Source organism: Pelodiscus sinensis, chromosome 1 (assembly GCF_049634645.1).
Source record: "Pelodiscus sinensis isolate JC-2024 chromosome 1, ASM4963464v1, whole genome shotgun sequence".
In the NCBI taxonomy this organism is placed as follows: Eukaryota; Metazoa; Chordata; order Testudines; family Trionychidae; genus Pelodiscus; species Pelodiscus sinensis.
This window is the reverse complement of record NC_134711.1, coordinates 96,138,404-96,151,475: the sequence shown is the minus strand read 5'-3', so window position 1 is coordinate 96,151,475 and position 13,072 is coordinate 96,138,404. Positions and strand designations below refer to the sequence as shown.

Genomic DNA, 13,072 nt, shown 5'->3' with positions numbered 1-13,072 from the left:
GAGCTGTCCTTTTATAGTGCTGCTCACCAGGGAGCATGCCTGGCAAGGCCATGGGGGAGGGGCGCTCTCAGCCAGCTGGGCCTCGCCCACAGGCTGATCTACAGTGTGGAGATGGAGTGCTCCGTCACAGACTCCATCAGCCACAAATCGTATAAACCCAGTCCAAGTTATGTAACACAATCCAGATTCAGTATTTCTGGGTAAATGTTAAAAATTAATGGAAAGTTATAGTTCCCCAACATAGGCGCACTCTGGAGAATTCTGAGCAGAAGAAAAATTAGTTTAATTTCAAATTAATTCTAAATAATATAAAGTGTATTGTTGGAACAATTTGAAGGGGTTACTTTCTTAATTAAGCTCAAAGATAGTTGTTGGACCATTATAATGCATTTTTTTTCTCCAAGGTCAAAAGAAGTGTTCTACCAGCACTGGAGCCCATGAATTTGCAAGCTTGATTTAGATTGGGAAACTCTGAATTTTCACGGAAAGAAATACATAATAATTACTTAGGACTTTTTGTTTGAGAAGTAAAAATGAACCCCATAATTGATTCATTTTCCCCATGACGTTTAGTTGGCACAATTTAAATTTGCTCAGATTTTTGTCACTTTGTTATGCATTGCAATTAAGTCTTCTGTGGGGTTTCCAACTGAGAGAAAATTAATCCTTTTTGAACCCTTGTCCTCTAACCTTCATACTCTTATAGTTTTTATAGTTCCCTATACTTTAGAGTTATTGCCACTAAAAAATGTAGAATAGACACCAGTTTCTTATTCCCATCACAGAGCATATATATGGAATAAGTACAGTTTTAATTATAGAAACAGGTAATGCTTATCTCAGAGAGAGAGTTCCAAGCCAGATCTTAGGGTTGGTTAGCTCCAAGCTGTAAGCATAAGATTTTGTTCAGACCAAAAGGTTTGCCATATATCCATCATGACATTAGAAGTGCCACTGAACAATGAGAGAGCTTCTCATGCTCCTGAGATAAGGTACCCTTCTTGAATGAGACAGCGAACAAAGTGACAGGAAAATGTTTTTGGTTTTTTTTTCTCCTGGTGAAATCAGCAAAAGGTATCACAGATTGAATACCACCCAGGACAAGATTCTAAGAAACTGGTGACTAACTGGGAGATCTATTCTGACCCTCAAGAAGGAGGAAACAGATTATATATGTATCTCATGTAAAATTACCTTTAGAAAAGTTTAAACAAGGGTCATTCCGTAAGTTAGGAGCTCTGTATCTGAGGTTTTGATTTTAGTCTCCCTTTAATGTCTCTCTTCTTTTATTTTCAATAATCAGCTTGCTGATTTTTTTTATTGTTACCTAGTATAAGTAACTTTTTAGAATTACAGTATAAACTTTCATTTGAATTGGATTCTGAGGGTGGTTCACCGGACCTTTCCCATGCTTAACAAAACAATTCAAAATCCAATGGGATTTTTTTCTATATGCACTTTTAGGCACAGATGGTAGCACTGTTTCTTAATCGGGTTGCCTGACACTTCCCATTCTAAAGCCCTGTTTGCAGTTCTTATAACTTCTCCCAAATGATTTAAGTTTGACTGACATTTCCCATTCTGGGGCATCTGCCTCAATGATTCAGTCATTTCCAAGAGCAAGGCTAGGGAACCAATATGTTATTTTGCAATATTTAAAAAAGTCCTGGCAACTTTTATTTGAGAAGTTCTAGCACATCTCCCTCCCCATATGCTTTGAAGCTATGGTGGGGGGAGTGGTCTTTGTGTCACAGATGTACTTTTTTCTGTTCCTGTGAAAAACTGCCCAAATTTTTCCAGACGAATCTGTTTGCATATGTGGAGTAGAGACTTTTTAGCACTAAGTATATTATCAGAAGGCTTTATGCATACTGAACATGCTTCATCTCCTCACAACTCCTGTGTGTGATTTGAATGTGCACAGGGCATCCCTAAAGAGCAATGGACCATGTTCCAGCCTAGGGCTACAGAGACAAAGCTGGGCTTCACCTTCCATGGCTACTCTAGGCCATGCTGGGAGTCCCGCCCTGGAATTGAGAAGAGAGAGATCTTATCTCTCCTGTGCTTTCACTGGCTCTTACCTCCTGGATCCAGGCAGCCTAGAGGAGGAAGTCCTCTAGCTGGAATGCAGAGGAGACAAGAGCCAGACAGAGGGAGGAAGAAAAAGTAGATGGGGACAAGTATCCTCATGAGAATTGGATTCTACCCCTGCATTGGCTACAGAGCTCCTAGGTGATTCTAGTCCAATTACTTATTTATACCAGACTTTTCACAGCTGATCACAAATTGTGTGTTTTCTCATTTCCTGTGTATTGAACTCTGAGGTCTGATTTGCAGAATTGCTGAGCACTTTGCAATTTTAGCAGAAGCTGGTGGAGGGGAGGGGAGAAGAGGGTGTGTGTGTGTGGGTGTGCATGCCGTAAGCTAGGTAGGCAGTACTTGTACTCTAAAAAAATCAGGACTTAGAGGTCTGAAATTGCACACTGAAAATTAGTGGTAACTTTCTACCTTAATTTCTTTGTGCCTCAGTTCCCCATCTTTAAACGAGGGATAACACCACTCATCTCCCAGAAATAATGTTGGGAAAAAAACTGTTTATGAAGCACTCAGATACTTTGGTGATGAGCTCTATAGAAAAGCCCATGAGAAAATTAGTACTGTACTTCTGACTTCAGAACAAGGTTTGAACACTGTGCAGTAAATAAGGCCCCAGGGCCACCCATTGAAGAGTGAGGAGAAAACATAATATTGAATAGCTGTTCTTTATTTGAGAAATGTCTATGCACTGAATGAGACAGATGACCACAAACTATTTTTACATAGTACTACTAAGTAAAGACTGTATCACAATGCATATGGAGAAGAGGGTTTAATTAATGGTACTCTAGCATTTCCTAACTTTTGAGTATTGGCAAGCTTAATGTTTTTTGGATATAGTTGGGAGTGGGGTTGCGGGGGGAGGGGAAGGTTGAGTGTAACGTACACAGAAAGAGATGAGTGTGAAAAGGTCAATTTGGCTTTACCAATATAAGGTAGAAGATCAAATCTGGTTATATATTTGTATATAACCAGATTTAACCTTTTACTTTTGCAAAAGTAATATATTAAGTGCAACCTTTTACTATCTGGAAAAAATGGCTGGTACAATTTTCAGAAAATAATTACCTTTTTTGAAGAATAAAATTGCATCTTTGTTTCTTGTAAAATCACAAATTTAGAAATAAAACTTTGCAAGGAAACTGAAAGGATCAAAGAGAACAAGATAAATTGTTTTAAAAAAATCAGTTACGTTGGTAGCCATTAAATTAGCAAATATATATATAGCACAGTAATATTTTGTTGTATTGTTATACATACTTGGGGTTTTTTTAACCCGCTCTGTTGCATTTAAGTTGTTTTGTAAAAATGAGGTTTTGGTTAACCACTTTTTGATGCCCGAGTCTGAAATGCTCCTAGAGATGCTATGAAGCTTCTCTTTCTTATACATTTTTATTCAGTGGTTGCATACGGTGTTTGACTGTCTGGTCTGATCACTTTGGGAATTTTCCCCCGAGGTCAAATGTGAGAGGTTACATCAGGAGAATATGGGTATTTCTTACTTAATCAATTCACGGCTATTGCAGAGGCCTCAGGCATTGGTATGTCTTGTCCCTGCCTGTGGCACAATTGATGAGTCTCTTGTGGAATCTAATTCTTTGTTCTAATTTTGGTTGCTGGGTTTAGGGTATGGGTGCTAGATAGTGCTGGTGCCCTGTGATATACAGGAAATCAGACTAGGTGATCTAGTGGTTCTGGCCTTCTTTCTATGACTCTGAGGTGTAAGGATTCTGCCAGCTATGTGCTGACACTAACTGGGAAGGACAGAACTGATTAATTTAAGCTAACCTTATTAGAGGCATGGACCAACACATTCATGATATTAACAAGTGATTTCTGCTTAAGCTAATCAGAATTTTTAACAGTATTTATCTCCTTAGAGAAAATCCTAGTCTACCTAACCATGTGTTTAAGGAAGAGAATATGCTTAAGTAGGTGGCTGAATTGGAGTCTAACTACAGCAATACCCATAGTTGGTGCTACCATTAAAGACCTGAGCTAAATCATTTGCAAATGAAAATTGCCACTGGATTTAAAAACACCCTTCCTCAAATGAGGAACTTCACTGAGCTAGAAGTAGGCACTTTAATGCACAATCTGCCACCAGTTATTGGTAGATCAATTGCTAATGGGTTGATTTGGGATTTGAGAATCCTAGGATTTTACAGAAATCCTTTCAGAAATAGAATGTATCACTTGGATCAACCAGATCTGCCCTAAGTATTTATAGTGAGCTCATTCCGATGGTAAGTGAATGCACACTAGACAATATCGCTTTAAAATTTTGTCTACAGTAAAAAGTTTAAAGCGCATCTTCAGCAGCACTTTCAGTTTAAAGCGTGGCCATGGCACGAGTGAGAGAGAGCTCTCTCAGCGCTCTGTGTAAACCACCTCCATTATGAGGGGAGGAGCTAACAGTGCTGGGAGTGTGGTTCCCAATGCTGTTGCCTGGTTCATGCAGGTGCTTTACAGAGTTACAATTTGCTGCACTGTAGGGGGTGTTTTTTCACACCTCTGAGCCACAAAGGTACAGCTCTGTAAAGTAGTCTTACCTTAAGGCAAATAAATATCTCGGTATGTTTTTACAAATGTTATATTTCTTAAATTTCAGTAAGTGTGAATCTTAACAGTCAGGTCAGGTCATCTTAATTTTATAGACTTGTTTGGGAAGGGCAGAGTAGTGAACAGAGCTGATATTCACCTTTTCAGACAGTTGGGGGTGAAATTTTGGTTTATTTTCTCGCTCAATACCCTGCCCTTAATCACAGGTCTCAGCACAAGTCTCAGAATCACCTAGAATTCTGATCAGTAAGGGGGGTTAAAATTCTGGCCCTATTGAAGTCAGTGAGACTCTTATCAGTGACATCAGTACAGCTCAGCTAAGATTTCACCCTTTAAGCACTATGTTATGTAACAATTTTACAGGGGTTTTTTTTTTTTTTTTGGTCCTTATATGTGTGGTTTTTGTCTTTTAGATTCAGGATGCTATGTGCTGCCCAATTCACATAAGCACAGAGGCGTATGCTTTAGATTAAGCATGTACTGTACATAATTCCCATAGACTTCAAAGCTTAAAGTTACATGCCTAACAGCCCTCCCTGAATCCCAGTGTTTTTCTGAATTGGGGGCTATAACTTGCTTTTCTGTCACTGCAAAGTGTAGGTACAATGCTCTTGCACATCTGATTTCAAGTGTGGAAGTCCCTTCCACAAAATTCTAGTACCAATGACTCAATATTTTAAAAGTGGGAATGAAACATTTTGTGTTAATTCTTTACTTTTATTGTTGTGTGATGCCTATAGTACTTTATATAGCACCTTGGTGAATGTATAATATGCTTGATAAGTTACATAATAAGGCTCTACTTTTCCACAACTGTCTTGTTACCTCCCAGTCTATCCTTTAGACCTGTCTTCATAAGTTCAAAAGTGTTAGCTGTTTGAATATCTGTAAGTGTGTCCTAGGATTGCCAACCCCAGGATTGGGCTGGAGTCTCCAGGAATTAAAGATTAATCTTCAATTAAATATTATGCCATGTAATGAAACCTCCATCCATCCATCCAAAATTGGGAACCATAATGTGCCTTGATCCCTGTGGAATCTCACTCGTTATGCCCTTTCAACATGACTGTGAACCACTGATGATTACTCTCTGGGAACAGGTATCCAACCAGTTATGTACCTACCATGCAGTGGCCCCGTCTAGGCTGTATTTCTCTAGCTTATTTTTAAGAAGGTCATGCGAAACTGTATCAAATGCTTTACTAAAGTTCACAAAGAAGGGAATGTAACATGTGCTTCCCAAGTTATGCTTCATTAGCTGCTGATTAAACAGAGGCAGACCAGACTTTTTATATTTACTTGTTTAGGAAACATGCCTTATCAGATTCAGCATAGTTGTTTTTTCTGCTTCACACACATCAGGACTAAACAGGAAATCACCTGATATGGTCCATTATCCTAGGGGATTGATAGTAATGAATGAATGAATGAATGAAATTACACATCTAAAAAACCTATTAAATCATCTAGTCCTCCTAACAGCAGCTCACAGGATTTTTCCCTAAAATAACAAATCATTGTGATATTCTTTGTAATCTGAATGACTCAAGCAACAGAAATTCCACTAAGTCACAGATCTTGGAGCTTATTGTTAGGAAATGTTTAACTTCAATTGTCCTTGTGTGGTTTCAAATTATTACTCATATTTATACTGATGAGGACCATTCTAAACATTTCTGTCCCTCTTTTATGTTTATACTCTTCTAGTATGTGTAGCTAGGTTACCAGGTTATATACTGGAAGGTTGTAATCTTTGTGAAAACACTAATGCCTGCAGCCTTTTAACCACTTTGCTTCCTTCTCTAAATTCCCTTGGGTTCATCAATGTTTTTCTGGTACTCTTACACCAAGAAATTGCATGCAGTTTCTATTCTCAGTTTCTCTAGTCTTGTGCCATTAACAGAGAGTGAAAATTATACCAATCTTTGCTTCACTGCACCAGACACCGCCTGTCAAATAATGTCACGTTTTTGTGATGACTTTTTTTTAAGCAACTCCTAGGAAAAATGATTGAAACTTGAAAGCCGGTATATTTGTAGTATGTAGGTCATAAATTTGCCTTTCAATAAGCAGGTGAAAATCAGATTTGATGTGGTAAAATTAGAAGTGTTTACAAAATGCACTTTGTGCATACATACTAGATTTATGTTGAACAGTAAAACTAACAGTTTCCCAGAAGGGCTCAGTGTATGTTGAAAGCTTGCCTCTCTCACGAACAGAAGTTGGTCCAGTAAAAGATTCTCACCTACCTTGTGTCTCTAATATCCTGGGACTGACACACTTGTAATTACACTGCATGCAATCTGCCAATGCTCCACATATAATGTGCTTGCATAGGTATATGAGATGAATGGAAATTTCTGTTAAAGATGTCTGAGAATTCTGATGCTTGCTCAACAAAATGGAATGAAATGTCTGTTTTCATAGGTAGGGGATTGTGGAAATATGACTTTATTATATTAATGTGTGTGTGAAATGAAGCCCCTTTCTCTATAATGTCAGGGCCAGTGTGATATTTGAAGGGATACACATACAGCACGTATGCATGCGCATGCGCGCGCACACGCGCACACACACACACACATCTACCTGCAGGTGGCACAAAAAAGACAAAACAAATCCAAATTCACTATAAAACTTTAACTAACACCACATTCCATCACATTAACACACTCCAAATTGTCAAAATGACAGCCCATTGTACATGACGCATGAGCATATTTTCCTTCGAACATGCACACTGTGGACTTTGTTATGGTGCTTGGTTTAAAATGGATGTACATATTTTGACCTTATTTGTATATATCATAAGGAACATTTTACTTCTACAAAACAAATGTATTTACACATGTGTTTTTAAATAACTTGAACTTTTAATCATAAAGCACAGGGCCATGTATGGGGGAACTGACTGCACACACCTCACTCTGGCCCTGAGTAATGGGCAGGGGATTCAGCCTCGGTATTCCACAGGAGTCCTGAGATTCATATGTATCTTGGGATACCCACAGGAAAGGCAGAAAGACATCTGTATGGCTCCCCCGTTCCCCAGAACAGAACAGCTGTTTTCACTCTCAGCAGTGTCTACATAAAAATTCCCCTACTGGTGTTTCTGGTGCAACCTCACAGGACTGTTCTGCTTGGAAAGCATATTGGAGTGTATGGCAGTTGCCCTGCTTCTTCCGACCTCCTCTACTCTCTCCTACTGCCTGTTTTGTGGGTCCCCAGGTGCAGAGGGTTACTATCCAGTCCATATGTCACCTAGGGTATGTCTACACTACCCTCCTAGTTCGAACTAGGAGGGTAATGTATGCATACCGCATTTGCTAATGAAGCCCGGGATTTGAATTTCCCGGGCTTCATTAGCATAAGCGGGGAGCCGCCATTTTTAAATCCCCGCTGCTTCGAACCCCGTGTAGCGCGGCTACACGGGGCTCGAACTAGGTAGTTCGGACTAGGGTCCTATTCCGAACTACCGGTACTCCTCGTGAAACGAGGTGTACCGGTAGTTCGGAATAGGCACCCTAGTCCGAACTACCTAGTTCGAGCCCCGTGTAGCCGCGCTACACGGGGTTCGAAGCAGCGGGGATTTAAAAATGGCGGCTCCCCGCTTATGCTAATGAAGCCCGGGAAATTCAAATCCCGGGCTTCATTAGCAAATGCGGTATGCATACATTACCCCGCTAGTTCGAACTAGCGGGGTAGTGTAGACATACCCCTACAGTGGTCAGTTTCAGTTCCTAAATTGGCAATGTAAATATTCAATATCTGTCTTTTGCATATCTTGGCTAGTCTCAAACCAAAGTAGAGCTTTCTGGCACCATATGCCTTATAACTAACTAAATCTTTCAGCACTAAATTTTGTTTTTCTATTGTATTGCCCCAAGAATCTCAATGTTTTCCAAAATGTTGTGACTATTTTCTTCCACTATTTGATCTCAGGAAGTGGGTCTGGCCCACGAAAGCTCATCATCTAATAAACCATCTTGTTAGTCTTTAAAGTGCTACATTGTCCTGCATTTTGCTTCAATGTTTTCCAGGCATTGATATATTAGATCAAATAATGAATAAGGATTTTACAAGGAAATTGTGGCAGAGAGAGGTTAAATGAGTTGACCAAGGTCACAAAGCAAGCCAGGTATGGAGTTAAGAGTAATATCCCTGCTTCCTCGTCCTTTCCTTTAATTGCTCAACAACACTTCCTTGTGTGTATAATATAATTTAAAAATCCATTTCAATCTTCTTTGTGTAGCTAATTTAAACCAACATTTTTTCCCTCACCTAATTTAATGTATGTAGGTTTTCTCTGAAGAAAAAGAATCAGTGTATGACATTATTTTCTCTTTAAAGTTGTTGACAGTTCTGATACTTTATCAGATATTTTTGAAGATGCCACAAGATTTGTTCACACTCATATTTGTTTGTGCTGGTTGGCTTTTTCAAAAGCTAATGGACTATATTATCCTTTAAATACAGATTATACACCTTTTTAGCAGGATTTTTTCCCCAAAATTTGCTTTTATAATTATAAATACCTTCATTAAGACTGCAGACTATATGCTCAATAAATGGAAATGATTTACTAGAGAGAATACATATTAAAATGTTCAGGCAGTTTTGCATTTTAAAAAGCAAAGCTGTGCTTCTCAAAGCCTTCAGCATCTACAGGATATAAATGCTGATTAGTATATATAGATAAATAAGACAATCACAAAAGGATTTTTAAAGTAGACTTTATCATATGTGGTTTATTTTGTCTCCTCTCTTTAATTCTCTCCATTTCCCCCATGCTTGCTTCGGATGTCTCACTCCTTCTTCACTTTGCTCTTCTAAATAAGTCATACGCTTCTGTTATAACATTCCACTCCTGAGTATGGTCTCATCATAGCCTGGACAACACCAGGATGAGAGCCATGCTCGCTATCCCTATGTTTAAACAGACTACTATAACACATATTTTTTGAGCATCAGGTTTGGATTGATGTTGTCTGAACACTGGTTCTCTGTAACTGAATTTAAAATGTATTTAAACTCTGTTTTAAAGCCAGTGTAGACAGGACCTTCAATTCAATGTTATCTCTAGTCTTTTCCTTCCTCTATTGGTTTCTCCTGCTCTCATTCAATAAGTTTACTTTTCTGATTGTGCTTCCTGAATCCCAGTTTGGTATTTTATCCTTTTCCATACCTCATAATATGGTTTATTTGTGTTTCTGGGAACTATGGGTGAAATTCTGCCCCATTCATATTAGGAGTTTTGCCATTGACTTCAGTGGAACCAGGATTTCTCCCTATCTCCTTACTCCATTGTGGGCTAGTTTAAAGCCCTCTTGCATAGGTTCCTCTTGCCAGAATCCAGCACTAGATTGAAGGTATGTATTAGACATCTCTACAGTGGATCCTTCCTAGCTCTGCTCAGGAAAAACTAGAGAGTCTGGAACAGGAGGATTTTTATACTGTCCGTTTAGTTGTCTTTTAAGCATATTTTCATGGAGTCTTTCCTGTCTGGATCACTATCTTGACTTCCACTCGTGTCCACAATAGCCAAAAATTATTATCCTCGAATGGCTGTTTGGTAGTCTTTGTGAAATTAGTTTGTTGTTTAAGAGTCCTAGAGGTAGCCACTTGACAAATAGCTCCTGAGTTGATGTTCATTGGCTAGATTAGCAGCATTCACATTGGAGAGAGGCCATGTATCTAATTGGTGTGGGACAGAAAAACTGAATATTCCCTCTTCTTCAAGAAAAACATTGGGTTACATTGGCGGACTAGGGGGGCAAGGAGTTGTGCCTGTTGCTGTACTTATTTTGCAATGTCTGTTTGGGCTGTAGGGTTGTCAGTCCTGCACCTTTGAGAAGCACAACTCCTCCCCCCACCGAGAAAACCCCAAATTCAATTTTTGTCCATATTTTTTCACCCTCTGCCTTTTTACCACAGAGCATCAAAGCTTTGCAGATTGCACAGGCAAATATAGGTCCACGTCTACATTAATCCATGGCATAAGCAATTGCAACTCCATTGACTTCAATGACTTAAGTTGACGTGATTCCTTGAAGCCGCATCTGGCTATGCCAAGGGGGTATCTGCCTTATGTAATGTGATCGTGTCAGCAACATGGCCATGGTCCACTATTCACAAACATCAATAGAGGGAGAATTTCTTCTGCCTTAAAAACACTTGGATGTCACTAACGTCTGTGGTTTGAGATTGGGTATTAGGGCCTTTTAATCGAGTGATTAATTATGCTGTTGGAATGTTACTGTTTGTATCCGAATAAATATCAGAGTTAGTCCATTTGCTAGGATGGTACAATGGCTTTATTCACCCCAGAGAAAGTGCATTCATTAAACTATTCATGCTTCTTCTGAATTATGGGCAAAGGTTCAAACTCTAAAACATTTTAACAGCCAGGCGTTCTATTTACAGAACAAATGCCATACGTTTCTAGATGCCATTGTAGATATCTTGATACTGTACTATCCATTATTATTGCAATTAGAAATGGAATGTTTCTTATGGAAAGGTCCTATACTATTTTATAGAGACTAGCCCTTCTATATATAGGTTTTTTAACTAACCTACAGAATTCTTCAAATAGAATTTTTTGTTGAATTTAGTTGTTTTTGGATAATTTGTATAGAGCCCTGCTTAATTTCTCTGGAATGCTGTTGACTTCATCTCTAAAATGTAATCCCCAGAATGGACAATGACCACGAGAGACTTAATGATACTCTGAAAAGTTAAGGAGGGATATTTTTTTTAATATCTGACTCAGCCACAATATTGTGTGTTATGTTTTTGTTTTATAAAGATCTATAGCTATCTTTTGAGCTCCAAACATATGGACCTTGTCTTGAAACGTACAAAGCAAGGTCTGAGTGACTGTTACAGCAAGCTATTCATGGTAACTGAAATGACAATGATCTTTTCTTTTCTCTTTCTCTCTTATTAACTTTAGGTGTTCTTTGCCTGCCAGAAAGTCTCAACCTTCACAAAGACCAACAAAGGTCTAATAAACCTGGCGAAGTTCAGATGTTTAGCCAGTCCGAATTAAGGACCATAGAGCAATCCTTGCTTGCTACACGGGTGGGAAGCATCGCCGAACTCAGTAAGTGCAGCACCATTTATCTTTGTTTCCTCCTAAAGTAGAACCAAAAATGAGTTCTTGCATGTCTCTATAAAACACAGGCTGGAGCCCAGGAGTGCTGTCAAGGAAGACTTCTTTTATAGTGGGAAGAAGGGCCTTATTGTCTTCATAGCAACCCCACTCACTGGTCAGTTTGGAAGGTGAAGCCTGGTACCAGGCCTTAGAAGAGAAGAGGGTAAAGTGTGTAGATGATACAAACATACAAATGACTCCATTAGATCATTCATCACCACCTCCCCTTCCTGTGGGAGGAAAAAATAAAATAAAACCTATGGAACATGCATTAGTTGCCTGGAAAATAAATTATTTGTTATTAATCAAAACATTTTGGGGGCAATACGATAAGATGCTTTACCTGTCACAATTCTAAAGATTTTTTCAGTATAAATAAATTATTCAGTTCCCTGAACACCACAGACCTGTTTTGTTTGTAAGAAGCAAATGCTCTGTGAATCCTAATGCAATGTAAAAATGCAGGGGTTGAAGGTGAGTTTCTTCTTAGGGTTTCTCTGAAGCAACAACCTCACAGCATTTGTTTACACTGTAGCCTCAAATTCAAATATTTAGCTGATTTGGTAGCATTGTGTGTAGTTGTACTAGCAGCTACTGTGGACTGAGGAGCTTGTAGCAGTACATTTCAAGATGGTGTGGTGGGTCTATTAGCTGTTGGCCCAGAACCCATATGAATTATTCTTCAGGGATGTAGCTGGAAAATGATGCCCTTAAGATGGGTGGATTGATTTAAATCCAGAAGATTTAGATTATTATTTAAACCACTAAGTTGGAAAGCCTCAATTTCAATTGTCCATTTTAATCAACTTTTGTTTTTGTATGTCAGTTATTTTCTAAAGAAAGGGTGCATTCTCATTGATATAACCATTAAACATGCTGATTTACAACTAAATAGAACTTTTACATAGATGTGATACTTCTTTTTACTACCAAGGAAACTATATTAGAACTATATGCATTTATATATAGGAGAGTATACTATAAATATATACATTTATTTAAACTATTAGAGATCTCAACTTTTTCAGATTCTTACTAATTGTATATTTTAGTATGTTAGAAAATGCTGTTTATTTAGCAGATAATTAACTTGTTGCTTATGATTTGTGTCAAACTGTATTAGAATAGTAACTGGAATTTAATTAAACCCCAAAAACAGCATATCAAATTTATTAAACAAAACATACTTAAATGTTTTGGATACATAAACTTCTCATATCAAAACACGTCTTACATTTACAACTAAAAGATGTATTA

At 38.3% G+C, this 13,072-nt stretch overlaps 1 protein-coding gene across 5 annotated transcripts in view; it reads left to right on the top strand.

Annotated features, from left to right (window-relative positions):
* The window catches only part of ABTB3 (ankyrin repeat and BTB domain containing 3), a 282,637-nt gene that overhangs the window by 146,057 nt on the left and 123,508 nt on the right, over positions 1-13,072 (top strand). For all 5 annotated transcript variants that reach the window (XM_075938314.1, XM_075938306.1, XM_075938330.1 and 2 more), the window contains one exon: positions 11,615-11,764. In XM_075938314.1, the coding sequence (XP_075794429.1) occupies positions 11,615-11,764 (150 nt within the window). The remainder of the gene's footprint in view (positions 1-11,614; positions 11,765-13,072) is intronic.